This window comes from Syngnathus floridae, chromosome 16 (assembly GCF_059516105.1).
Source record: "Syngnathus floridae isolate MCC-2025c chromosome 16, RoL_Sflo_1.0, whole genome shotgun sequence".
In the NCBI taxonomy this organism is placed as follows: Eukaryota; Metazoa; Chordata; class Actinopteri; order Syngnathiformes; family Syngnathidae; genus Syngnathus; species Syngnathus floridae.
In genome coordinates this window covers 31,593-55,000 of record NC_142428.1, presented here as the reverse complement: position 1 = coordinate 55,000, position 23,408 = coordinate 31,593, and the positions used below count along the sequence as shown (strand labels likewise).

The following is a 23,408-nucleotide window of genomic DNA, read 5'->3' as shown; positions in this document are numbered from 1 at the left end:
TACCAGGGGCCAGCGACTGTGTGTCACAGGGCCGGAAGTTTTACCCTCAAATAAATCGATAGACACTCTACTGCATATTTAGTATTGTTTATGAATTAAGGGTTAGGTCAAGCGACAGGTGGATGTCTTTGTGCTCACAGCTAAAAATGACAATGCACACGTGCAAGTATGTATAGGTCAAATCTAAAAACCAAGTCGAAAAATGCCAATTCTCTCATGTACATTGGCCATTTGGTAGCTCTCCGACAACACCCCGGAGAAATTCCAAGTAAATCTACGGGCCCGACTGAAAACTCCAAAGTTTCAAAGTCATTCATTCTTCTGTGGTCATCATCGTGCTTGTTTATTGAATGTCCCAGAAGTGCAGCACGCACGGCAAATTGAACCCAGGGTGACCACCACCACCAGCAGCAGCAGCAGCACTGTAACGTGAGACCTGCTGACAGTTGATGAGGGAGGCATGAAGCCACTAAATCAGGACTGGGCTCTGGTCTGGAGCGCAATTGGCTGAGGTCTCATTGGTTCCAACCTTTTGAGCTCAGTCAAAATGCACTATTGGAAAGGCCTTTAAATGAAGTGCTCTCAGATGGAAAGCATTTTGCCACAGTGCATGGATCCCCAAACCTCTCACCGCTGTGCCTCTACACCTTCAAGTTTTGGGGGGGAAAAAAAAAATTGGCAGCCTATTCAAAATACTTGTCCCATTTGTTTTTCCCTTTTGTGCCGGCCGGCCGGCCGGCGATGTTTTGTGAAGCTGAGATCAGCAAAACACCCAAATCGTGCTCTAATCCTTCCCCTAATGACTGGGTTACTGGGGTTGTTTTTTTTTTTTTTCCCCCCTTTTAAACATCCTTCATAAGCACTGGCTGAAGACCCGCATGCCGCCGCTCTGTGGAAATTAGACAGTAACCTAATTTGCACTTGCTCTATGTAATGCACACCAGTGTTAAGTAGGCGGGGAGGTAGCTACGCAGGTCACTGGGAGCCTGATGCATTTTGCGCAAAAAAGGGGGGTGCTGTTTACATTATACTACGGGCAACTTGAGGGGTGAGGGGGCAGAGGCAAAAGCGAGGTCCAAGCAGGAGTAATGAGGTGTCGCTGGAACTGTTTTTTCCAGTCAAATGACGTCAGAACTCTCGAGAGTCATTGGTTCGATATTGTAGAGAGCACAATACTGCATTTGTGCATCAACCAGGTCATCATCGTAAGGTCATATACCACAGTGTCCGTAAAGCTAGATCGAGGATATTGAATAAGTAACAAAGGCCTTAGTTTTAGGAGACAAGCTAACACATTTTGTAGTTTTTATCAGGCTTAGTTGAGCTTGCTGATGAGCTGATCATTTGCACCAGGTGTGTGTGTTGTAGTAGGCCGCCGCCGCCGCTGCCGCCGCCGCCGCGTTGAGGAGCGCACTTGGTGACCCCTGGCTCAAAAGCGTCTCTTGACTATCCTTTCTGATATCAAGGGGTTGACCTTTTACATTGAAGCTGTCAGTTGATTGAGATTGGATGAATTTGCACACTGCTCGCTCACTGCTCATTCATTTGCCGTGCCTTTCGTATTTCTTTTGACCCCCGTGTATGAATTGAATACTACTCCCAAATAATTGCGCTAGCACGAGTAAGCTTAACGATAGTGAATGACGTAAAGCTCCCGTAGCGCTTCAAGTCTACACCGATCTGGCGTCATTGGGGAGCTTATTAAAAACGCCGTGAAAAACGAGGTCAAAAGTGTCAAGGTGTATTAAAAGTCTTTGTTTACATGTGACCAGTGTGGCACTTTTCAGTAGGCTTTTTATTTGCCAAATTGAGCGCACATAAGCAATGAGTGGATGAGAACGGCCTCCCTCCCTCCCTCCCCCCTCCTCCCCCCTCCTCCCCTTCCACCCTTTTTCTACAGTGACAATTCCCCAGGTGTTGCAATCAGAGTATTTCTTTGTTTAGCTCAGCTACGCCTCAGCTCCGAAAACGACTCGGGCCGACACACATGGCCAATGTCAGCCCTAATTAACTTTGACAGGGGCATTTAGCGGTTGTAATTCAAATCTGATTCCGAGCATCTTAACCCTGAAGTCTGTCAAGTCGTTTAAAATGCACTGGAACGCTCATGGTCCCAATCAGGTCTGTGTTTGTTGCGGCGGTGGCGGTGGCGGCGGCGGCGGCAGCAGCAGCATACTGATGTGTCAACCGAGCCAGCGGGAGGGGGGCACTTCTTTTATGTTACAGTCCTGGGTCTGCCTTCAAATCTTCACGCATTAGTATCGTGAGTATGGCTTCCTTCTTCATGTAACAATGCGCACGGTAAGACTCCAATTTGTGAGCGCCAATGTTTTTCCATCACGTAACACAAAATACCAAGCGTAATTGGCCCAAATTGTTGTCTTCAATTGTACCATTCGTGGCTTCGCTTTCAATCAATATGATCAAGTTCCATCTTAGGAGACACGGACGGCGGGATCCTCGCCGTGCAATGGCGTTCATGTTGTCGCTGGCACTTGTAGGCTGTCAATATGGAATCATCCAAATGAATGGGCAGTACAAAATAAGAACATTTCTTTCCTTAAGCCCGTATCTCACTGCTTGGGGAGACGGACGGACGGACGGACGGCTCCAGCGTCCGTCGAGGCACCTTTATGAGGTTAGAATGGGATTCATTTGATAAATGAACGACAAATCCTGTCAATGATTCGATTGCTTTTGGCCTCAGTTTCAGCCTTAAGCGCTCGGTTCTGAAGCGTTTTCCACTGCGTTCCAATTCATGTGACCATATTGAGTACATTGAATCTAGTTGAAACATTCATCCAAAATTGGAAGGAATAAATAGCATGTGGCGTATTACGATTGCAGCCATGAGACATTTCACGGTGTGTGTAATTGTTCGCAGCCGGTCCCAAAGTGGCGTCGTGTTACTCCTACTGTCAATCCCCCTGGTCATTCACAGAGGACAAATCTTCTGCTAAATGACGAGTTGTAATTTTCTTCACAGTAAAAACAGTAAGCAGAGATTCAAAGAGCCATGAAACGCCAGCTGTCGGGAGCCCCGCATTTAAGATGGCATATTTGCATTTCCATGTGACACTTGTGCTAAGTAACACATGATTGATTACGGGGAGTCAAGTGGCTTTTGTAACCTCTCTAAGTGCTCTGAAAACAAATTAAAGCTTTCATCATAGTTACATGTCTATTATGGTATGTGGTAATAGCCCGCTCATTGTACCAAATGATTTGTGTCTAAATAATTTGGGGAAAAATGTAACTATTAATCATGCTTGGAAGTGACAAAAATGAGCCAGCCAGCCAGCGCACAAACTGGCTGCCTTATTTCACCGTACACTTTGCGGTGTTCATGGCTCGCTTTGTGAAATAAGCCTAACTGCTTAATTGCTCATCTGCTAGCGCTGTCAGCGTGACAATTAGCCGTTCAGTTTGAACAAAAAGAAGAAGAAAAAAAACCCCCCAAACGCGGCTATCTATCGGGATTTCAATTGAAAATACGCTCGGTCGCTCGAATATCATCAAATTGTATTTCCGTTCTCTTGGTTTTGGTCAGAGTAAACGCTCCAGTCCGAACGAGGGCAATTTCATCCGCAGAGAGGTGTCGGCTCTCGCTTCAGCATTTGGGCGGGCGCAGACGCCTATTTATAGAGTAGGGTGAGTGCGCGCTTGATACGAGTCATGCATTAACCTACTTGGGAAAAGTTCATGTTAAACGTATAAGGTCGGACAGCACAAGATTTATGATGATAGCTGCAGAAATTATGCTTTTCTTCCCCCCAAAGGCACTTTAATGATGTAATTATTGCCAGCTGCTTTTCATTTACAGCAGTCGTTAATTAGGGCCCGCAGTTCAAGTGCTGGGTCGCTCCCTCAATCGGACTCCTTTTTGCTCTTTCTTTCTTTCTTTCTTTCTTTCTTTCTTTCTTTCTTTCTTTCTTTCTTTCTTTCTTTCTTTCTTTCTTTCTTTCTTTCTCTCCTGCCTTTGGCCTTCTCTCCCCAGCAGAACTCTCCTCCACCCTAGCCATCCCCTCGCTCTCTCTCGCTCTCTCGCTCTGTGCCAGGGCAACGGTGGCGGCCCGCCCAGATTATCCGCAAATCCTCAGCAAAACTAATTTGTTATTCAATCGAAAGGCTCCCGCTAGATCTGAGAACGAGCCTTTGAGGGTTAATCCTGCTCCGAGAAGATAACTTTGTCTGTTTGCAAAACAAACAGCGAGTGTTAGCGTGTGCTCACCTTTTGCTTACGGCCCAGAAAGGCATTCGGGGAGACTGTCGTCAACTAAATGGCATTTTAAAAGAAAGCGCCGAATAACAATTATTTTTGTCTGTGGCGTAACCTTATGTTTTCATCGTGACCGTTGTTGTTAGTAGTAGTAGTAGTTGCGGAGCCTGCATTAGCAAGTGATTGGTACAAGTCGCAAGCGGCGGTCGAATATCTCGGTGGCTTTAGGCGCCAGCAAAGCTCTAACACTAAGCACCGTAGCCTTGCATCTGAGCGAGAGAAAATTCAAGGCAGGCCAGGATAAATGGATATGTAGTTAGTTTGGGTGTGCTGTCAGATCTGATGGCTTTGCTATTTCACTCAAGGTTTTGATGTCCTTACACATGTCAATCACGGGCTCTTGATGGGTGAAAATGGGGGCCGAAAAGAGCAGGTAAAATGCATGTTTTGGTCACATTTGGAGTGAGCAGCTGATTGGCCTGTCAAGGAGGGCAAGTGTTGAGAGGTGGCAGCACACATGTGATTACCTATGCATTACAAAAGATAATAAGGGTCCTTACAAGGCAAGTCTCTTCAAAAGAGATGCCAAGCATTAAGCCATCTGGAGAGGAATGAATTACAAAACGGAACTGTTTACGTGAGCCAGCCGCATCAATCCGGCGTGTTCTGATTGATCGACGTTGCGGCGGCGGCGGCGGCGGCAGCAGCAGCAATAATAGTAATTCACCCAGATGACCTACTTTCAAAGTAACACTTTGGGAATGCCAAATGGGTTAGGAGCAACGTTCCCTGTCATTTTTCACACAAACTCCCTGAGCACTCCTCGCGACATCGGACGTGCCGCACGTTCGCACCTGTCCAAAACCCATTAAACAGGTAGGTGAAAGTCAAAACACCCAAATATAGTTCTGAAATTGAAGAAAACAAATGTCGGGCACCAAATACATAGCAATGACCAGTACTTGAGCACGTTGCACAGAGTATGTGAAAACAACATTTACGTATGCGATGTGCTAAAAAAGGGAAAAGCCGCACGTCCGCTTAAGTTGCAGGGACAGCTGCTCCGAGAAACGAACCAAGACGCTACGGGAGTGGCTCGTCACTTTGTGACGTCACAATGTGAGAACCTGCTGATTTCCATGGATCGGGTGTGACTGTGCCTGAAGAGAAGGAATGAGCAGGAATGCTTCAAGGTGAGTGAGGAATGAGCATTTTTACATCTCTCAATCAATCAATGGATCGATCTGCGTTGGGGAACCGACCCCTGGTCTCACAAGAGTCATAGCCTACCTGTTGATGCAATTGACTCTATTCAAACCACCAGGGTGGTTTCAAGTTTTGACAGAGCTTGCTGACAATCTGATCATTTCAGTCAAGAGTGTTGGATTGTGCGTTTCAAATCAATTCCAATTGTGATGTTCCATTATCCCGACATCGCGGTACCCCAACCGTGCCTTTCGTTTCTTGATTTGATTTTGTGTGTGTTATGGAAAGGTGGTGGATTTTGCCTCTTTAGATAGTTGAAATATCTTGCGAAGTCTTTAATGCTTCCCAGCATACTGTAAAGACATTTCCTCCTCCTACTGGCATTCATTTATATGTATTTATAAGTACTCTTGGTTTAAATTAGCGTTGAAGAAAAAAATACGAGTGACAAAAACAATATCTTGACAAGTGAATGAGCAAAGCCTGCTTGCCCCCCCTCCCAGTCTTTATGTTTACAAAATCCAGGCCTCCAGATTGGAAGAAATCCCCTTGATAGTTGCTTTTTTGTAGCAGCACAAAGTCTTATAATAACATATAATGCCTGCCTGCCGGGGTCATCTGAAGTTAAGCAGCGGCCGTGACCTGCAGCCATTACAGACGGGCATCGGTGAAACTCACTTGGGTATGTGATCGTAGTCTTGCATGGCTTCTTCCAGCTTAACTTTCAATGGGCACACCTTTCAGTCCCCAAGACTACACAATATTGAGCATCATTTTTGAAAATCTTTTAAAGGAAACGCTTGCATTAGCAATTCAGACCAAAACAGTTGAAAGCAAAGTTGCACACATTGTGAGTAGTGGTCCCAGTGTGTCCTATTGACTACATGTACTGCAAGTGTAAGAGGCCTCAACGACACTAAGTAAAAAAAAAAAAAAAAAAAAGCCGCATTATGATCTGCTCCATACTGTACGAGCTCAATAGAAGAAAGTGCTTGACCATGTTTTTGTATGTATTTGATTGTCCTGGTCCTTGTACTGTGGCGCTTGTATATTTGTGTACTGGAGGGAGGATTACATCACACCCCTGTGTTTTTCCAATTATCCGAGTGACAGGCGAGGCGGTGGTAATAACATGTGAGTACTAAGTTCTGCTTTTTAACGACAATGACCTTGTGTAAACCATTTTGACTTTGGTTGTCTGTCAGAGCCGCCTTGTATTTACACAGCACTCAAACAAGTGGAGGTCTGCTCCCCGTGTGAGCTATTCTGACAAGAGCAAGGTTGCCTGCCTGCTCGCTCGTGGTCGCTTGCTCGCTCGGGGCTTCAACGGGAGGGAGGGAGGGACGTAGGGAGGGAGTGAGTAAGTAAGCTGAAATAGCGTTAAATCGTGCAAACACCATTTTGGGGTGAGCAGCCAAACATCATAATATCCCCCTGCTCTACACACACACACACACCTGTGATTCCCAAGCCACACTCCCATGGTTCTAAAAACAGGACCAGTTGAACACCTGTCATTTACCGTCCATTGATGCATGACTAAATAATGGCTGTTGGCGTAGTGGCAAGCTCAATGGTTGAATTGATCATTTCGAATCATTCCATATTCATCTCCCAAGTCAATCCACCTGGACGTCTGCCTGGGTGCATGGCACTTTTCAGCGGGCAGGCGGGCCTTGTGGTTCCTGCATATTCCCCTAGGATAGTGTGCTGCAGATGCAGACCAACATTCTCAGCTGGGTTCAATCTGCTCTGCGACAAGCTGCCTATGAGAAACTGCAAAGAGGAGAGTGAGAGAGAGAGAGAGAGAGAGAGAGAGGCAGAGGCAAAAATTGGTTGCAAAAATGCCCATAACTCAAGGAATGACCTGGAAAATTCCAGACAGTTAGTTAGTAGTCTTTGTTCACTTGGTTCAGCTGGAATTTGTCCAGAAACACCCTGACACTCATATTCACGTTCCAAATCCCTTGATGATAGGCGTCCGCGCCAATCAACTGTGTTTAATCTTTCCAATTTCATTGTCGAAAATGAATCCTATTTCACGTCGGAAATGTCAGACTTTCTTTTCATTGTCGTCGCAAACTGAAAGCCAGAGACCGTTCGTTACCTTTTAGCCTGCACTCTGATTGGAAATAGCACGTACCCTCCCCAACCAGCTGAATTTATAGCATCAACTAAATCCTACAAGTGTCTGTTTAACATTTCATCTGGCAATACGGTTAACGACGGCAACGAGAGCAATGTGCGTCACGGGCCGGGAGCAGGGAGACGCGCGACTGTCCCGAGCGCCGACACGTTGTGACCGAATACAAGCCAAAGATTTGGACTCCTTTCACATTTTTGGGCCGAAAGCGTTCCATATTATTTCATGGATCATTTCAAGCTCCGCCACGTGCCCAGTTGTGAAATGTACTTGTGTCATTGTGGCTTGATTGTGCATGGTTGCTAGCGATTGCTTAGTGTGGCGACCAAAGGCCACGTGAGTAGGATGGTGCATTGGATGTGCAGCGCATGCTGGAGTGTTTTTGACAGGCCTTCTCAAGGTAGGATTAAAAGTGCTTGGAATGGCTGATATGGAAGGATTTGCAACTAATTCCTCTCTGTCATCAGTAGATACTAAGAATGACTTTTCTGGTCAAGTCGTAATACACAATGGTACCGTTGTCATATGAGCTCTGAATTGGTGAGGGTTAAAGCCATCACGTTCATTTTCTCATGTCACTCTGCTATGTGCCTCTAACCCTGGCTTGGTCTGACACGGAGCTACATTCCCATCGGATGTGTGTATGTGTCTGTTTTGACAATAAATCACAAATGAGTAGAATATGCATGTACTGAAAATGACTTTTTTCATGCGTGCTTTTCATGTCACTAGACTAACGGGTATTGCGGCAATACTATTGGTTATGGTGAAAATACACAGAGAAGCAGACATTTTTGTACTTGTTGTGGATTGGTTATGCTCTTTTTGCACCTGTATTGGATTAAATGAGAACCCCACGCAGTTACTATTAACAGAGTTAAGTTTTTAGATTGAGTTTCACATAAGGGTGGGACCTATGCTGGCCAGGTGCTGGCTGCATGGCTGGCTGGCCGGCTGGCTGGCCGGCCGGCCGTCCGGGTAATACCTCCCAGTGCTCAACAATCTGGTTCTGTTTCAGGGCTAATCTATGCTCCACTTCCTCTGCTGCCCTGGGTCTTGGTAGTGTGCCATCACACTTGGTATCCATCAGACCTCTCAAGGTACGCAAGGCACCCTGTACACACACACACAAATATATATATATATATATATATATATATATATATATATATATATATGCACGCACGTTCATACACACACACTTTAGAATGGAAAGGCTTCGAGTGAAAGCTAGGTCGCTTTTAGTTCTGAGTATAACGCAGATGAACAGTCGTGATTCTCGTTGAAAATGGTCTCATTTTCACGTGAATTTGGTTACTGGCTAAAAACTTGAAATGATCATCAGTATCACATGAATAACTGTGTAGTGGTCAAATCAGTACACATTTTCTGTAAAAGCTGATGTCATTTTTGCGTGATAGTTCCATGAAAGTTCCCAGCTCGCTATCATCCGTCCGTCCATCTGTCCCTCCAGCCACCCACAGGTTTGGCTCATTCCAATGGATTGCAAATTTGATGTGAAAACATGGCACGTTCCAGTCATGTATGAATGTGTTTCTGATTCACGGCACGACACATGGTCAGACGGCAGGCAGGCAGGCAGGCAGGCAAGGTACGAGTGCGTTTCCTCCATCCTAACCCGTGACCTGTAATCAGTAATTACCAGGATTGCCTGATGGATGCCGAGTAAAATGAATGATTGATGAACACTAAGAGAAAACAGCTGGGCCATTTCAGCTGCATGACAGCACATTAACACCCAACCAAAATATCTTAAGTAGGTTCCACAAAGGAACCGTGTATTTTGTGTTGGGGGGGGGCGAAGGCTGAAGTGGCGAGGCGGGGGAGGACGCAGAGACGAGAGCGAGCAGGTATTCCCAGCCTGAAAAAAATCTAATGTAGCTTTGCACCCTTTCTGTCGTGTGCCTTTCTATTGCGGTAAAGAGAGATTTTGCAGAAATAATTTCAAAAAAATCAACTAACTGGCCACAAAATGTCTTACTATTGCAATTCAATGTATTTCTGTGTTGCCTCCCCCCTCCTCAATTCGATGTATATTTCTAAAGCTCTGTGCTATCTAATGCTGCATTAGTGATTGCTTTGATGGTGGCTGACTAAAGGTATTTGCGTGCCTGCTTAAATACATGCAAATATAGATATGGCTGAATACTGACGGCTTTCTACATACTTTTTCCTGCTGTTGGCAGTTAAATGCTATTTTGCTATTCCAAATGGGGTTGTTGTTTTTTTTGTTTGTTTTTGCATCAGCACCATGGCCAGCTCCTTCCACCCCCTCCTCACACGTTTGTTTTCGCACCCCGATCAGCTCCTTTCTTGTGTTTCTGCTCCAGGCCCTCGTGTCCTATGACCATCTCAGCCACGCCTGGCAGTGATTGATTATTCATGAGACCTGCTCACCAAGACCGCTACTTAAACCCTGCACCGCCAGCCGTCACTCCTGGCCGCTTTGCTCAATGGCCTGCCACCTGTCCCGTCCCGTCCCGTCCCGTCCCATCCCGTCCCGTCCTGTCCTGTTCCTTTCCCTTCCGTTGCGTTCTTGCTCTGATCCCCGTTGTCCTGATCATACGCCTACTTGCTTCCCGCTTGTTTGCCTGCTCTGCTTCGTTCTCAGCCAGATCTGACCACATGCCTGTAGTGTTTGTTTAGACCCCGTCATAAAGAACTGAGAATCCACGTTCCTGCGCACACACAAACTACAGTATATATTGAAGAGGCCAAATAAGATCCGTCTTTGCTCCAATTGAATAGAAGCGATCGTTTTGGAGTTGTGTCGAAGCAGTTTTTTTCCACCCTATGGCCAGACGCGTTTTTCTCCGTGTGACGACCAACAATTTCCCCAACATCCCAATTCGCGGACTGTTTGAATCCTCACATTGTCTGCCAACGCGTAGTGTGTTAAGAACGCGTAAGACAGAAGTGAGAATCCACGTTCCTACGCACACAAGCAACACTCCACTTATGTTGATTGGGGAGCTGTCTTTATTTCAACTGAATAGAGGCGATAATGAGGAGAAATGTAGTGCTTTGTTGACCTGCGTAGTAGATGAGCTGCCTGCCGTTAGGAGGAAATGCTCTGATAGGCTCCCTACAGAGAAGGGGGAGGAGGGAGGGAAGATACCAACCTTCTCATAGAGAGGACCATGAAAAGAAGCAAATAGGTTGCTTCATCTTGTAGCCGAGGGCTCGCCTAAATCTTTGAAATCGATGGCTTTTTGATGAACACATAAAGGCTACTGTTGACCTGACCGAGCATGACCAGGAACTACTACGTATCTCCCCGCCCCCAGAATTGCTATAGTTGAATCAAAACGAAAACATGGAGTCTAATTAGAGTGTTGACAAAAACATTTGTGACCATATTGCTGATGACACCTCGTCGAATAACCACAGTTTCTTCTAAAAACATTGACTCGCATATCAAATGTAGTCAATTCCAATGAATGTAGAGGTCCTAAATTTTTCTAAAAGCAACATGATTTCCATTTTCCGTTGCGTTCCAGTATAATTGTCTTCCAGGAGAAATGACGTAATACGTGTTTACAATTGCGCTTAGCAAAAATATGCAAAGCACGGGGCTAATTATTAATTCAATGACTTGTCAATACACAGACGGTTCCCACTCCACAGCTTGTGGCGCTAATTCGTGACGTCACTACGCTATAAACTCTGCTGCCCTTCTCACCGGCCCCATTCAAAACAACAGTCTGCTTTCTTTCTATCACGGTGCCTCGCGAATGCAAGTAGAAGAGTTTCTTCCAGAGTCACAATGGCGCACTTTTAGTTGTTGTTGTTTTTTTTTTCTGTTTGGTTTTGTTTGGTTTGGAGTTTTTTTTTTCCAGCCTGGTGCCTATTATTTGGCTTTTCGTTCCCCTCTCCTTCAGCAGCAGCAGCAGCAGCAGCAGCCCCAGCCCTGCTCGGCCGGAGCCATGCCCGCCGGGATGTTCAGCATCGACAGTATACTGTCCGGACGACCGAGCTGCAAGGAGCCGCTGCTTCTCCACCGGGGCGGTCCGGTCATGTTGCCTGGGGGGCTGAGCGACTCTGTTTATACAGACTATAACGGATTGTACACCGCCGCGTGTGGCCTCCCAGGCCCCGGAGTTCCGTCTGTGAACGGAACCAGAGTCGGATATAACGGCTATTACTACGGACAGCTACAAGTTCAAGGCACCGGAGGACTCCCTTGTTGCGGTGCCGCCGCCGCCGCCGTGCACAGCCTCAGTCCACAGCAGTGCCCTTGCATCACGCCAGGTATATCTATATCTATATAAATTTAAATATGTATATATATATTATGTATATGTATATATATACATTATATATATATCATGTGTGTGTGTATTTTTATATATATATATACATACATACATATATGTATATGTGTGTAGATATATTTATACACGAGCAAATTTCGTGATTCAAATGATACTTGAAAGCCATTTTGTCTGGATTGCTGACTTCGTCATATTGTAACTCGGATGCACAAGGACGCAATATCATTCGCGCACGCAACGGACATGTCAAAATGAATTTTTTACAATCACCATGTAGATATTTATTGACGATGTGTGCGTGCGTTTAAAGCACAAGACATCGAGTTATCGAGTTTTTGCCGTTTGGCCGGAAATGGCCAGAAATTTCGAATTGAGAAGGTCTGACGCATGCATGGTAAATGTCACCGACTCAGCCTAATAGATTTGTGAAAAGTGCTTACAACTGCTTAGTGTGAAAATTAAGTGTGTGAGTGTGACGTCTCTATAGTAGTGACTGCGTCTTTTGTTTGCCTCCTTCAATATAAACTATACAAATATAAATATAATACAATATAAATCGAGCAGACTCTCCGCATACAGCGACATGTGTGTTTTCCCATTTTGACGCGTGCGTATCCGTTTACCTCGCAGGCTATGACAGTCCGGGTTCGGTGTTGGTCTCCTCCGTGCCGCATCATATGATGTCCTACGTGAATATGGGCAACTTTTCGCGGAGTGAGCTGCAACTCCTCAACCAGCTGCACTGCCGCAGGAAGCGACGGCACCGAACCATCTTCACCGACGAGCAGCTGGAGGCTCTGGAGGGCCTCTTCCAAGAGACCAAGTACCCCGACGTTGGCACCCGGGAACAACTCGCTCGTAAGGTTCACCTACGGGAGGAGAAGGTCGAGGTCAGAACAATTACTCCCCCCCCCCCCCCCCCCCCCCTTCTATTTGCACGAGTACAGTCATTACTGCGCGTACATTGTGATTTGCAAAGTTATCTGCGAATGGAAAAGATTTACGCTTATAGCGCTTAAATGTTTGCGTTTATCAAATGTGCTTTTATTAAAAAGAATAACCCACAAAATCGATGGCTGAATGGATGGATAAAAACAACAAATTCAATTAATACATACAATGCCGATTGCATAAAACGTTTATTTTGCCCAAGCTTAAGTTTTGTGACGTAGTTAGGTTCTAAAGCAGCAATCAGAAGTGACAATTTTTGGGGGGGCAATATTTTGAATATCGGAAAGATACAACAGGATGAATTATCGAATGTAAAAAAATAACACTGGTAAAATGATAAAGTCGAGTCTAAGTACACATACTGAATAAATCTGTGCAGTTAAGACCCATGCTGATTTGCCTAACCTCACAATAGATCTTGTGTCTCCTTGGCCAATTTAAGTCCTATTTTTTTATATAAATACAAAGCAAAAAATATTAATGTACGAATTGAAAAATATTTTATACTGCCAATAAGGTTGTATATCTATCTATATCTGTGTGTGTGTGTGTGTGTGTGTGTGTGTGTGTGTGTGTGTATACACACACACACACACACACACACATATATATATACATATATATATATATATATATATATATAATAAATAAGAGATTACATTTGTGGTTTCTTACCGCAGGTTTGGTTCAAAAACAGACGGGCCAAATGGAGGCGGCAAAAAAGGTCGTCATCGGAGGAATCGGAGAATACTCCGAAATGGAACAAAACAAAAAAAACGTCCGCGGAGAAAACTGAGGAGACCAAAAGTGAAGTGGACTCGGACTGAGTTAAACGATCGAAACGCGTGCACGTTTGCTTGGATCAGTGGTGAATGACTTGTGTTGCACAGGTGTACATATATCCTAGCTGCATTGTCTATTTATATCTAATTTAATTTGAATGTTAAGAGAATCAAGACACTTGAGTTGATGTCACTCACCGTGCCACACGCGACACCTTTGTATTCATGTTGTAATATGACGTATACCTGTCAGTTGCCAACGTAGCGAGAATGGAAATGTGGAGTTGTGTTAATGCGCTGCGAACAGCTTTACAATGTGGAGTATGCGGAATAGAATATTTATTTAAAAAAAGAAAGTCAATTAATAATAATCCATATACTCACGACTGAACATTAAAACATAAACCACGTGGCTGATTTAAAAATTAGGTTACTGTACGTTGCTTGCCAGCCATATTTATAGCAATTTCTTTTCCATTTGAAAACAGGTTAAACCGGAGACTGAACATTTTCACCTCAATATATTGATTAAAGATGAAAGTGATTCTCACTCCATGTATACACGGCATTTTATCAGTAAGATTCAGTGACGGATTTGTGCAAGAATTAGAATGATCGCCTAAATTGATCACGTTTGGTTGACACGGAGCAAGAGCACTTCGTGGATTCTGTCCTCATTGCGCTTCCTTCCGTGCACATTTTCAAAACCTCATGAATGTTGGGACGATTAAAGACTACCCCGTAGGTGTGAATGCACGTGAGCGTCAATTGTTACTCGCTTGCATGTGTCTGTACCTGTGCGGCGCCGGCCGCTCAGTTGGAATATACGCCAACTCGCCTACAAGCGGGGGGTGGGGGCAAAAGTATGGATGTTGGAATATAAAATCATGCTGTGACAAGGGTTCCCTCCCACGCGGATACCTAAAAGAAAAGTGTAAAAAAACGCCGTAAATTCAGCAAGCGTCACGTTAAACCTTTCCTCAGCCTGTGGTGTTTAAAAAAGAAATCAACTCATAATTCATTATTATTTAGATACAATAGATTCATTGTCACAGCTTGTACTAAAAGCAGAGTGCGCTGATTAATTATATTTGGCTCCATTCAAAAAAAAGTATTGAAGGAAACGTGAGCAAATCGCTGGTATTATTCATAGCAAAACAAAATTTAAAAAAAATAAATGGGTCGATTGTAACATTAGGTAACGCATGCACTGAAATTCGTACAAATAGTTTATATTCGACGCGAATAAGAAAATACAATATAAAATCGATTTGAATCGATTATCACTATAATAGGCGAGACACGAAGGCAAAGCATATTTTAATTGTTAGCGTTTGAAAATGTATCCAACTATTCCAAATTTAAGTGTTCGGTGTAGGGGACTTGTTTGTAAGTGCGTGTGTGTGTGTGTGTGTGTGTGTGTGTGTTCACACACATATATATATATATAAATAATGTGACATTCTTTGTGAAATGTGTTTTTTTATAGCTGAGTCACACATTTATTTCGAGGATGATAACATATTTCACAAAGAATGTCATGATCATGCAACTGTAATGATTTTTCATTTCATATGCGTATTTCTTTAAGAAAAAAAGGCATACGTGTATTTTATTAAACGTGAATTTCCCCCCCTGATCTTTGATACAATATCATCATCATCATCATCAATATCTAGTGATATCACGGAATATGGCGTAAATTTACGGTTTCATCTTAAGCAGTGTACCGTTAAATGAAGCACATTTGCCGTAAGAACATGTAAAGCCCTTTTTTCTGTTCAAAATGAGTCGCCTAAATATTTCACCGTAAAACGCTTTGTAACATTTCTTCAATTTAAAATGGAGGATGAACACATTTTCTCTAGTCATTGAAATGAATAATTTAACAGAACTTTGATATCAAGCCTTTTCTCTTTTCTCTTCTTTCTTTTCGTTTTCTTTTTTCAAGCTAATTTCGAGCATAGCACAGACCAATCAATCGCTGTCTTAATTTGGACGATTTGACTGCAGAGGTAGGGCAGGCCCGCCCGAGACGCGAGGAACGCAGGCCGCCCGCCCGGCCGGCCGCCCGCCCGCCCGCGAACTCGTCAAGCAATTGAGGGCACTCGGCGCGGTCCGGAGCCGCTGCCTGTTCAATATTTTCACCGTGACGTGTCAAAATTTTTAGGGCTGCCTTAATTCACACTTGTGGCGCATCGAATGGACACGTGAAGAAATCAAAATGGTGAATAGTCGGCTCCTCATTTCAATATGCTATTATATTGGCTCAAAACGAACTATATTTGACGCACTTGTTTGAATAAAATATGATGGAAATAACGGCATTTGATCGTAACAATATCGGAAAACGATTCAATTTTAGTGATGGCCTCGTTTTTCAACGTGTGGTGAAGTCTGTCTGCCGTCACTGTCTTCGTTGACCATTCAATCACGGGTAAGAGAGAGAGAAAAAAACTTTAGAGCTCGTAGCATTTAAAATGCACTGTTACTGATAGCATATTTGTTTATTTGATGACTACACATTGTTTACTGAATGCACCGCCAATGTCATTGACTCCATATTATTTACTATTAATTTACTCCTTAATTATATGATGACTGTGTTTTTCTCCTGTAGGTTAGTTGAACTACCCTACTACTAACTAGTTTGAATTGTTTCAGTTACCTGCTGATTTTCAAGATTGATTTTCTTGTATTTCACACACAGGAAAGGCAAGCCCTATTTGGCAGAGCACGTGACATGAATTGACGTCGCCTTCAAAACCTCCTGTACTGTACAGTCAAAATCTGAAGCGACTTGGAGTTCAAAACAATCTTGCGTCAATGGTCGGCAGATATCCAATTCCAGATCAATTTAAAATTGCATTTGATGGGAATCATTTCAAGAGAAAAGTCCTGAAAATCCGAAGGTAATGAAGTCACTCCTGCACGCTCTCTGTTACAGCCAACAAAGGATGCGGACTTCTGTGATCCAAAAATGTGTCAGGGGTTATTCTTGATCAGATACTCTGCCTGAAACGATACAGAATAAAATTCAAGGAAATTTCAAGGCAAAATCTCAATCTCACATCATTACCAGGAAGTCTATTGGGTCCTCTGGCCATGCTGAGCCACATGCAATCAAGCCTTGAGACAGAGTGCTTATGACGTACTCTATCAAGTAGGTCTTCATTGGCACCGATCGAACCTCCAATTGCTGCACTTCCCGATGCCTCTTCTCCTTTAAAGTGTCAGACTTTCAAACGCACACGCACACACACGTTTGGGACTGGTTGGACGGAAGGATACCCAGGGCTTTGTGTCTGTTACAAACCACGATCGAGCTATTTGTAATTGTATATGCCCAGTTCATAAAAACTGGTGAGGTTTTTTTTCCCCCCACCCAGTTCAAATCATCTCAAGCAAACGAGAGAAATTCCAGATTGAATGATAGAAGAAAGCTTCGTACCCACAGCTGCCAATGTGCAGATCTCTGTCTGGCTCCGTCCCTCTGCTTTTGCTCCCTCTTTGCTTTCTCAAGCGTCTCTATCAGCTCAATTTCTCTATCCTGTACCTTGTGATTTCTCTGCTCGTAGTTTCTGGGTTGACCCACTCTTTCGCAGATTTGATGCAACAGAAATTGGTTGTCAGGTGAATTGACGCTGGTAATTTCTGTAAAGATGAACAAAGAATGGATCAAAGAAATTACTGGGAAATTTTGTGGAGGAAAAAAGTCCCGTCTGTGCGGTATGATGTGAAGCATTTGTGCACAGCACGTGAGAGGTCCACTGTGTCGAAAGCAGCGCTCATGCTATGCTACGCTACGCTACGCCAGGGGTGGGCAGTTCCGGTCTTCGAGGGCCGGTGTCCTTTATGTTTTCTGTCACCCTGTTGCAACACACCTGATTGAAATGGTCCGATAATTAGCAAGGTCTGCAGAACCTGGATAACAATCTTGATCATTTGAATCAGGTGTGTTGCAGCAGGGAGACCTACCTATAAAACATGCAGGACACCGGCCCTCGAGGACCGGAATTGCCCACCCCTCTGCTCTGCTCTGCTCTGCTCTGCTCTGCTCTGCTCTGCTCTGCTCTGCACATAAACACTACTTGAAATCCATTTTTATGATGACAACTGAGATGCATATGGAGGATCGCCAGTGAAAAAGCCAAGACCTTGTGCATGACTTAAAAGGTTTCAGAATGGCTGTTACCAATTAAAAAAGGCTTGATGTCCAACTCCTCAAAGTAAGTGACAACACTATCTTCTTCCATGTTTTTCTCTCTGTATTTGGCTAAAATTTGCAGGAAATGCTCTTGCTCATATTTGTGTTCCTGGACCATCTTCTCAGGGAGGTTAATCACTCGATCTTTCAAAAAGGAATCTGATGCATCGAGGCACAAAACAAACTCTGCAAGAGACACACGGAGCAAAGGCAAAGAAAAGGCAGCTGTGTCAATCAAGCAGAGTCCATCCAAAACATGGGCGTGAGTAAGTCCACCGCCACTCTGTCCCAAAATATCGACTTTTCTTTCAGGGGAGAATTGTAGTACTGACATTATTTTTAATGCAGTCCTATCATATAGGTGCCAATATTGTGCTCCATCCCTTTAATGACATGTTAGCCTATTTTTCCACTTGAATAACTACTTGTTGGCGGTCGAACCTGGCATTATCTTCTTGTTGTATAAGGAGGTCAAAGATGCTCTCTCGTCTGATTCATGCTCATCAACTAAAAAAAAAAGAAATGCAGACCCATGTTTTATGGATTTTGTGCATGTATGATTGCGAGCGCGCATGCTATGGACATTTTACTGTATATGTGACTATGAACTTGGATTTAGTTACCGTGGAAAAGCTCTTTGGCTTGCTCATACGTCTTTGGAAATCCATCCAGTACAAAGCCCTGGTTTTTGCAGGGGTTGGACATGAGTTTATCTATCATCACCTTCACCAACACCTGGTCATCTAAAACACCTAAATGGCAACGATCTATGTTACAAAACATCAAATTTGAAGCATATGATTTTCAAAATCCAAGGTAGAATAAATGAGTACGAATCAAACACACTTGAGGCAAAGCTTGGGTCTCGGCATAAGCGCTTGGGAATGCACCAAATGTTCAGCTCCCTTGGCTACCATTAGCCAATCAGGTTAGTCAGTCGCAGTCAAATATCCAATTAGACTCCCAGGGAACACCATTACCTCTTCAAACATCTTCTTGTTCCCTCTCTATTTGTGGCTTGTTCAGTGCGGTGATTGTGGTGCATTTAAGTTTACGCCCCCGCCCGTCGTACCTCCGTTCTGTTCCATGTTCTCCTTGAAAATGTTCAGCAGCTCCTGGGCTTCTGTTGCTGATGATGTTGATTCCTCATTGTCTAGGTCTGAAGGAGTATTCCTAATCATAAATTCCTGGATCAGGACAGGACTACATTTCAACATGTGATATTGCCATCGAAGTAATATGTCACTTTTCCCTGCATGAATGGGCAAAAATACAAAATGGAGTTCTAACCAGGTGTGAGACAGTCTCGGAGATTGTCTCCTTCAGCCTGATGTGGTGGAGTTTGTAGTGGTCGCATATTTGTTGAGACACTCTGCTTTTCCCCACTGCAGGAGGACCCAGAACACACATACGAATGGGCTAGACGGAGTGCACAAGAGATTGAAACATTTCAAGTCATTGGCAAAAATAGTGTGACAATGAAATGTACAATGGTCTGGAAGTTGAGATTTGGCATGGACCTAATGGGCTGAAAAATACGTATGCTCCAGAGCTGCCAAGTGTTACAGCTGTAGTACATGGATGCAGCAGGAGTTGGATGTTGATAGTAGTACTAACTGTATGTATGTATGTATGTATGCGCGTGCAACTGTTGTTCTTTGTCTATTCAGTACATACCAGCAGTCCCCTGCTCTGGCGGTACTCTTCCACCACCAGTTCGATGTTCTCCACAAGACCAAACTCACACAACCAGTGGACAGTGAACAGTTCCTTGAGATGGACACCTTCCATGCAAAGGTTGACGCGCAATAAATCAATATCCATGATCTTTTAAGAATAAGACAGAGAAGAAACTGTGAAAGGAGAATTTGGATTTCTTGAAATGCGCACGCTATATTCAAAATGGTCAGCTTTCTACTGGCCTTTGAAGTGAACGACATACTGCAACCTACACTGAAGTCCTGTTTTAGAAAGGCCTCTTCAAATGGCCTCCTCCGGATCTTCCCCGATCCGAGCGCACAGGCAATGGACTGGCGAAAAACAAAATGAAATGTCATTTAGCATCCGTGCCCTTCCGAAGCATGTGCACGACGGCGAAGCATGTCCACGACGGCGAAGCATGTCCACGACGGCGAAGCATGTGCACGACGACAAAGAAAAAAAAAAAAAAAGACAACCCCCGAGATTCCTCAGTTCCTAGTCACACGCAACCGGTAGGAAATAGACTCATCATGCATGCTATTGTTTCAAGTTCGGTGAAAGCGTCGTTTGTTTGAGCTACGAGTTGTGTTTATCTGAACTTTGAGCGGCTCAATCAGTTTGAAGTATTCACAAAGGCAAAGTGGATGTTTGTTTGGCACATGCTTCTGTTAATACGCTCAGTTCAGTTGTGACCCAAAAAAAACCCAATCTTGAATCTTATTTACTTAGTTAGTTATGTTTCATATTTTCTTGGTATACAATTACTGAACTTAGTTCAATAACTGAAAATAATGCAATGTTTTCTTTGTTTACGGTCATCAACCTTGCACTAGGCTGCAAAAAGGAAAAGAGGAAGATCTGAGTTCTAAGGACCGAGGCCCTTTTTTAAAGTTGGGGCAAAGAAGTGGGGCAAATCAGGTGGAAGGTGCCGCACCGCCCCGCACCGCAGACAGACCAGACCACAGCGCAGCGCAGCGCACCGCGTTGCAACGCTCCCTCCCACCAACTGCTTCAAAATGGCACGACTTGTAATATTCCCTGAAGTGACAAAGTAAGTGCATTGCATGCTGTACTCAGAGCCAGTCAATCTGTGCAACAGCAAGAGGGACAATGTTCATTGATGTGTTGGAAAATACATATGTGGTTGCCATTTTGACAGTATGAGCATTGTGCCTGACATTGACAATACGTAAAGTACATACCTTGACAATGTCCTCCATGGTGTTGTTGGAATAGTCCACAGCGACCAAGTAATAAGGCTTCGGCTGGATCTCAATTATTTTTTCAATAACACTATCATGAGAAGAAACGAAAAGGACAGTTAAAAGCATAGTACTAGAGCTGTGCCAAACCTGAGATTTTGGTATTGGTGATGGCGCCAGTATGGTAGCAAGTATGTTGAGGTTAAAAAAAAGGTGATACTTTTTTTGAAATTGCGTGTTTTGTGCAAATGAAACTTTCTTGTTTAGTTCACAAGGCTTGCCTCTGATATGGAGCATGAACAATTGAGCTGTTTCAGGCAACCAGAAGAGCCCACCCACTGTGATTGATTACAGCAGTCAAATATCCAATGTATGGTGAAGGGAATAATTGGACACCTCTATTCATTAATAGATATGATTATTTACAGAAAACACTGAATAGAGTATTGCTGTTGTGGCCAACCTTGCAAGGTCACTGACGTGAATGGTGGGAACAATGTTGTTGCCCTCTCCAAAGACTGCTATTTCATTTTCTTGTCCCAGCCATGACATCTGTAAATCCAGAATAAAATGGTTGGGATTCAAAAGTGCGAAGCCAACAGTCATTCCGAATTTTGCTTCATATGGAATTGCACCAAAGTCGTTTGGACCAGGGAGTATAATTCAGTGAAGAAGCGGCGATGCTGACAATGACCAGAAAATGGAGAATGTGCGCTCCAAGTGTGTGTAAATAAGAGACGGACGGGTGTAACGAGCAAAGAAAAGAGTGTGAAGTCAAACAAAGGGCTGCAGCGCAGTAATGGTGTCACCGCGTGGTGATCCTCTTTCCACACGTGTCTGTCGCCATCCCGTATGCGTAACGTAATATGGGGGGAGGAAGAGGACGTGAGAAGCCTCAAGGCTACATAAGTGATGACGTGTATATTTACATATTTAGCAAGGCAGGCAACCACGTTTTGTGCCAGGATAAGCAGAATATGTTGTGAGCGCTCACCTTGAAAAATAGATGGAAGACCTGCTCTCCCATTCCATACTGAAGTCCTGACACCACAACATATGTGGAAAACAATGCTCTGTCCTAGAAGCAGTAACAAACAGATTTTTGCTAGAAGTGCCAACTGTAACCAAACAGCTCAAATAAAAAAAAGGAAATGAAAAGTTGTGAGCAATAATGCATGCGCGAGTATGCAAAGGTCCTCCGATGGATATAAAAAGTCTCCTAGCTCAATGCTATCAAAAGCTATGAACCAAGATGAAACCCTTTCGAAGAGGGGGCCCTGACACTGTTTATTGTTTCTCCATTCGTCGTTTATCTATTTATTATTGGTCTATTTGTTATTCATTAATATTAAGATATGTTGTCTATCGGTTTATCTATCCTTGTGATTCTGCTGGCTCCTGAATTTCCCCCCGGGCGGGGATTAAAATCGTGTCTTATCTATCTACAATTGTGCCCGTAGAACTTCAATGCAGAGTCGCTATGAAACATACCATCTTGCCCATTTTGGCAACCAATCTCTCCAGCTCCAGGTGCTTTTTAAAGTTTGGATGGGGTATTCTTCTTCGAAAATCATCATCAGTAAAAGGGAGCTCCAGCTCATCCTTTGACAGAATTAAAAAAAAAAAGATTACTATGTGAAAGGGCAAGGCAACATATAGAGCACACAGGGAGGGGCAAACACATTGACATTTGCATCATCTCCCAGTGCTTGTGTGAATTTTCTCTGACTTCTTTGCTTTCCTCCCATGAAAAAAACAAAAACAGTGTTGGGGTGTGTGTGTGTGGGTGGAGGGAGTGTAATATATTATGTACTGGAGAAAAAAGAAGAAGCAACTATAGACCTCTCTGTAGCACCTCTACATCTCGGTTCCTCATATCTGCGTGGTAAGCAGACACAATAAATCCTTCCAAAATACTTACAGAACTGATTGGCTCACTGCATGCCCAAGTCATTACTGTAGAGATGAGGATAAACATTTTTGGTCGTTTAAAATGTCTTTTATTATCATGGAGGGCTGCAAATATACAACACAAAATGGAAAACACTTCTTGTTTATGATTGTTTGTTTGTTGTTATGTTTATGTTTATGATTGCTATGACTATATCGCCTACCTGTAACTGCCCAGCGGGCTTCATCTACCTGCTCAGGATGCCCAGTAATGTTGTAGATGATGACGTCACATTCCATCAGCTTTTGTAGAACATTTTCCCTACTCAGTTGCTAATCACAATAGATAGTTGATCTTTAAGTCACTTATTCTGTTTGTGACTTTATTTTTCATGTTGAGCTTTTGTTAATACTCACAACGTATGCCTCCAACACAAATGGTCTGATCTCCTCTGAAACAAACGAACTCGTTCCAACCACTTCATAACTTAGTGGCACCGAGTCACATGATTTCAATGTCCGACCGTCTTTCTCAGCCGAGACATCACCTTCAATCGTATGTTTGGAAAGACACTGTCAACAAGAAACACCTTTTATTATATCCATTTCACGTGGACCTTTTAATTGTTCATGTCTATCGATTTTACCTTTGCAATACATTTAGATGTGAATGAGTCAATATCGTTGATAAAAACTCTTATCTGTGTATGTATGTCCATCTTGCCGTCCGTCCGCCAGAACCTACGGCAAGCTTCCGGGTTTGTGTTATTATCCGTTGCCATGGGTCACGTAAACACGCGCTGTCAAGACAC

The 23,408-nt window shown here is 43.7% G+C and overlaps 3 protein-coding genes and 1 long non-coding RNA gene across 31 annotated transcripts in view; 2 read left to right on the top strand and 2 right to left on the bottom strand.

Annotated features, from left to right (window-relative positions):
- The window catches only part of dicer1 (dicer 1, ribonuclease type III), a 22,274-nt gene extending 19,098 nt beyond the window's left edge, over nt 1–3,176 (top strand). For 2 of the 11 annotated variants that reach the window (XR_015863513.1, XR_015863512.1), the window contains 2 exons: nt 2,166–2,263; nt 2,566–3,176. The gene's annotated coding sequence lies outside the window, so the exon portion shown is untranslated. Of the gene's footprint in view, nt 1–2,121 lie in introns of all 11 variants that reach the window. The other 9 variants (XR_015863509.1, XR_015863507.1, XR_015863508.1 and 6 more) reach the window with 6 other exon arrangements.
- The window catches only part of gsc (goosecoid), a 27,412-nt gene extending 6,112 nt beyond the window's left edge, over nt 1–21,300 (top strand). Inside the window, exons 1-10 of one of the 16 annotated variants that reach the window (XM_088401138.1) lie at nt 2,596–2,638; nt 8,587–8,668; nt 11,471–11,840; nt 12,494–12,753; nt 13,495–15,823; nt 15,962–16,033; nt 16,307–17,825; nt 17,930–18,069; nt 19,474–20,016; nt 20,338–21,300. In XM_088401138.1, coding sequence (XP_088257264.1) covers nt 2,634–2,638; nt 8,587–8,668; nt 11,471–11,840; nt 12,494–12,753; nt 13,495–13,641 — 864 coding nt within the window. In that variant the 5' untranslated portion in view covers nt 2,596–2,633 and the 3' untranslated portion in view covers nt 13,642–15,823; nt 15,962–16,033; nt 16,307–17,825; ... (1 more) ...; nt 19,474–20,016; nt 20,338–21,300. Of the gene's footprint in view, nt 1–2,183; nt 2,264–2,595; nt 2,639–3,322; nt 5,413–8,586; nt 8,669–9,919; nt 11,841–12,493; nt 12,754–13,494; nt 15,824–15,961; nt 16,034–16,306; nt 17,826–17,929; nt 18,070–19,473; nt 20,017–20,337 lie in introns of those variants that run through there. The other 15 variants (XM_088401137.1, XM_088401136.1, XM_088401135.1 and 12 more) reach the window with 15 other exon arrangements.
- LOC148384728 (uncharacterized) lies at nt 5,746–13,859 on the bottom strand. 2 transcript variants are annotated; one of them, XR_015863516.1, is made up of 4 exons: nt 13,490–13,859; nt 12,487–12,732; nt 8,554–8,682; nt 5,746–7,201 (listed from the first exon to the last, which is right to left on the bottom strand). It is a non-coding gene; the product is annotated as an uncharacterized LOC148384728 (long non-coding RNA). The 2 variants fall into 2 exon arrangements; XR_015863517.1 differs by lacking the exon at nt 8,554–8,682 and having other exon boundaries at nt 13,490–13,838.
- ak7b (adenylate kinase 7b) lies at nt 16,071–23,408 on the bottom strand. 2 transcript variants are annotated; one of them, XM_088401095.1, is made up of 18 exons: nt 23,244–23,408; nt 23,014–23,169; nt 22,821–22,929; nt 22,628–22,722; nt 22,198–22,308; nt 21,701–21,784; nt 21,170–21,258; nt 20,707–20,797; nt 19,756–19,833; nt 19,481–19,630; nt 19,094–19,222; nt 18,876–18,990; nt 18,427–18,555; nt 18,245–18,310; nt 17,792–17,989; nt 17,048–17,250; nt 16,676–16,834; nt 16,071–16,611 (listed from the first exon to the last, which is right to left on the bottom strand). In XM_088401095.1, exons 1-18 carry the CDS (start codon nt 23,376–23,378, stop codon nt 16,582–16,584), a joined length of 2,127 nt encoding a protein of 708 aa, XP_088257221.1. In that variant the 5' UTR covers nt 23,379–23,408; the 3' UTR covers nt 16,071–16,581. The 2 variants fall into 2 exon arrangements, with proteins under 2 accessions (XP_088257221.1, XP_088257222.1); XM_088401096.1 differs by lacking the exon at nt 16,676–16,834.

Coding starts and splice junctions, on each gene's coding strand:
- ak7b (XM_088401095.1), bottom strand. CDS start 23,378: ATGGCAACGGATAATAACACAAACCCGGAAGCTTGCCGTAGGTTCTGG. Junction 23,170..23,243: donor CATCTAAATGTATTGCAAAG/GTAAAATCGATA, acceptor TCTTGTTGACAG/TGTCTTTCCAAACATACGAT. Junction 22,309..22,627: donor GCAGTGAGCCAATCAGTTCT/GTAAGTATTTTG, acceptor ATTCTGTCAAAG/GATGAGCTGGAGCTCCCTTT.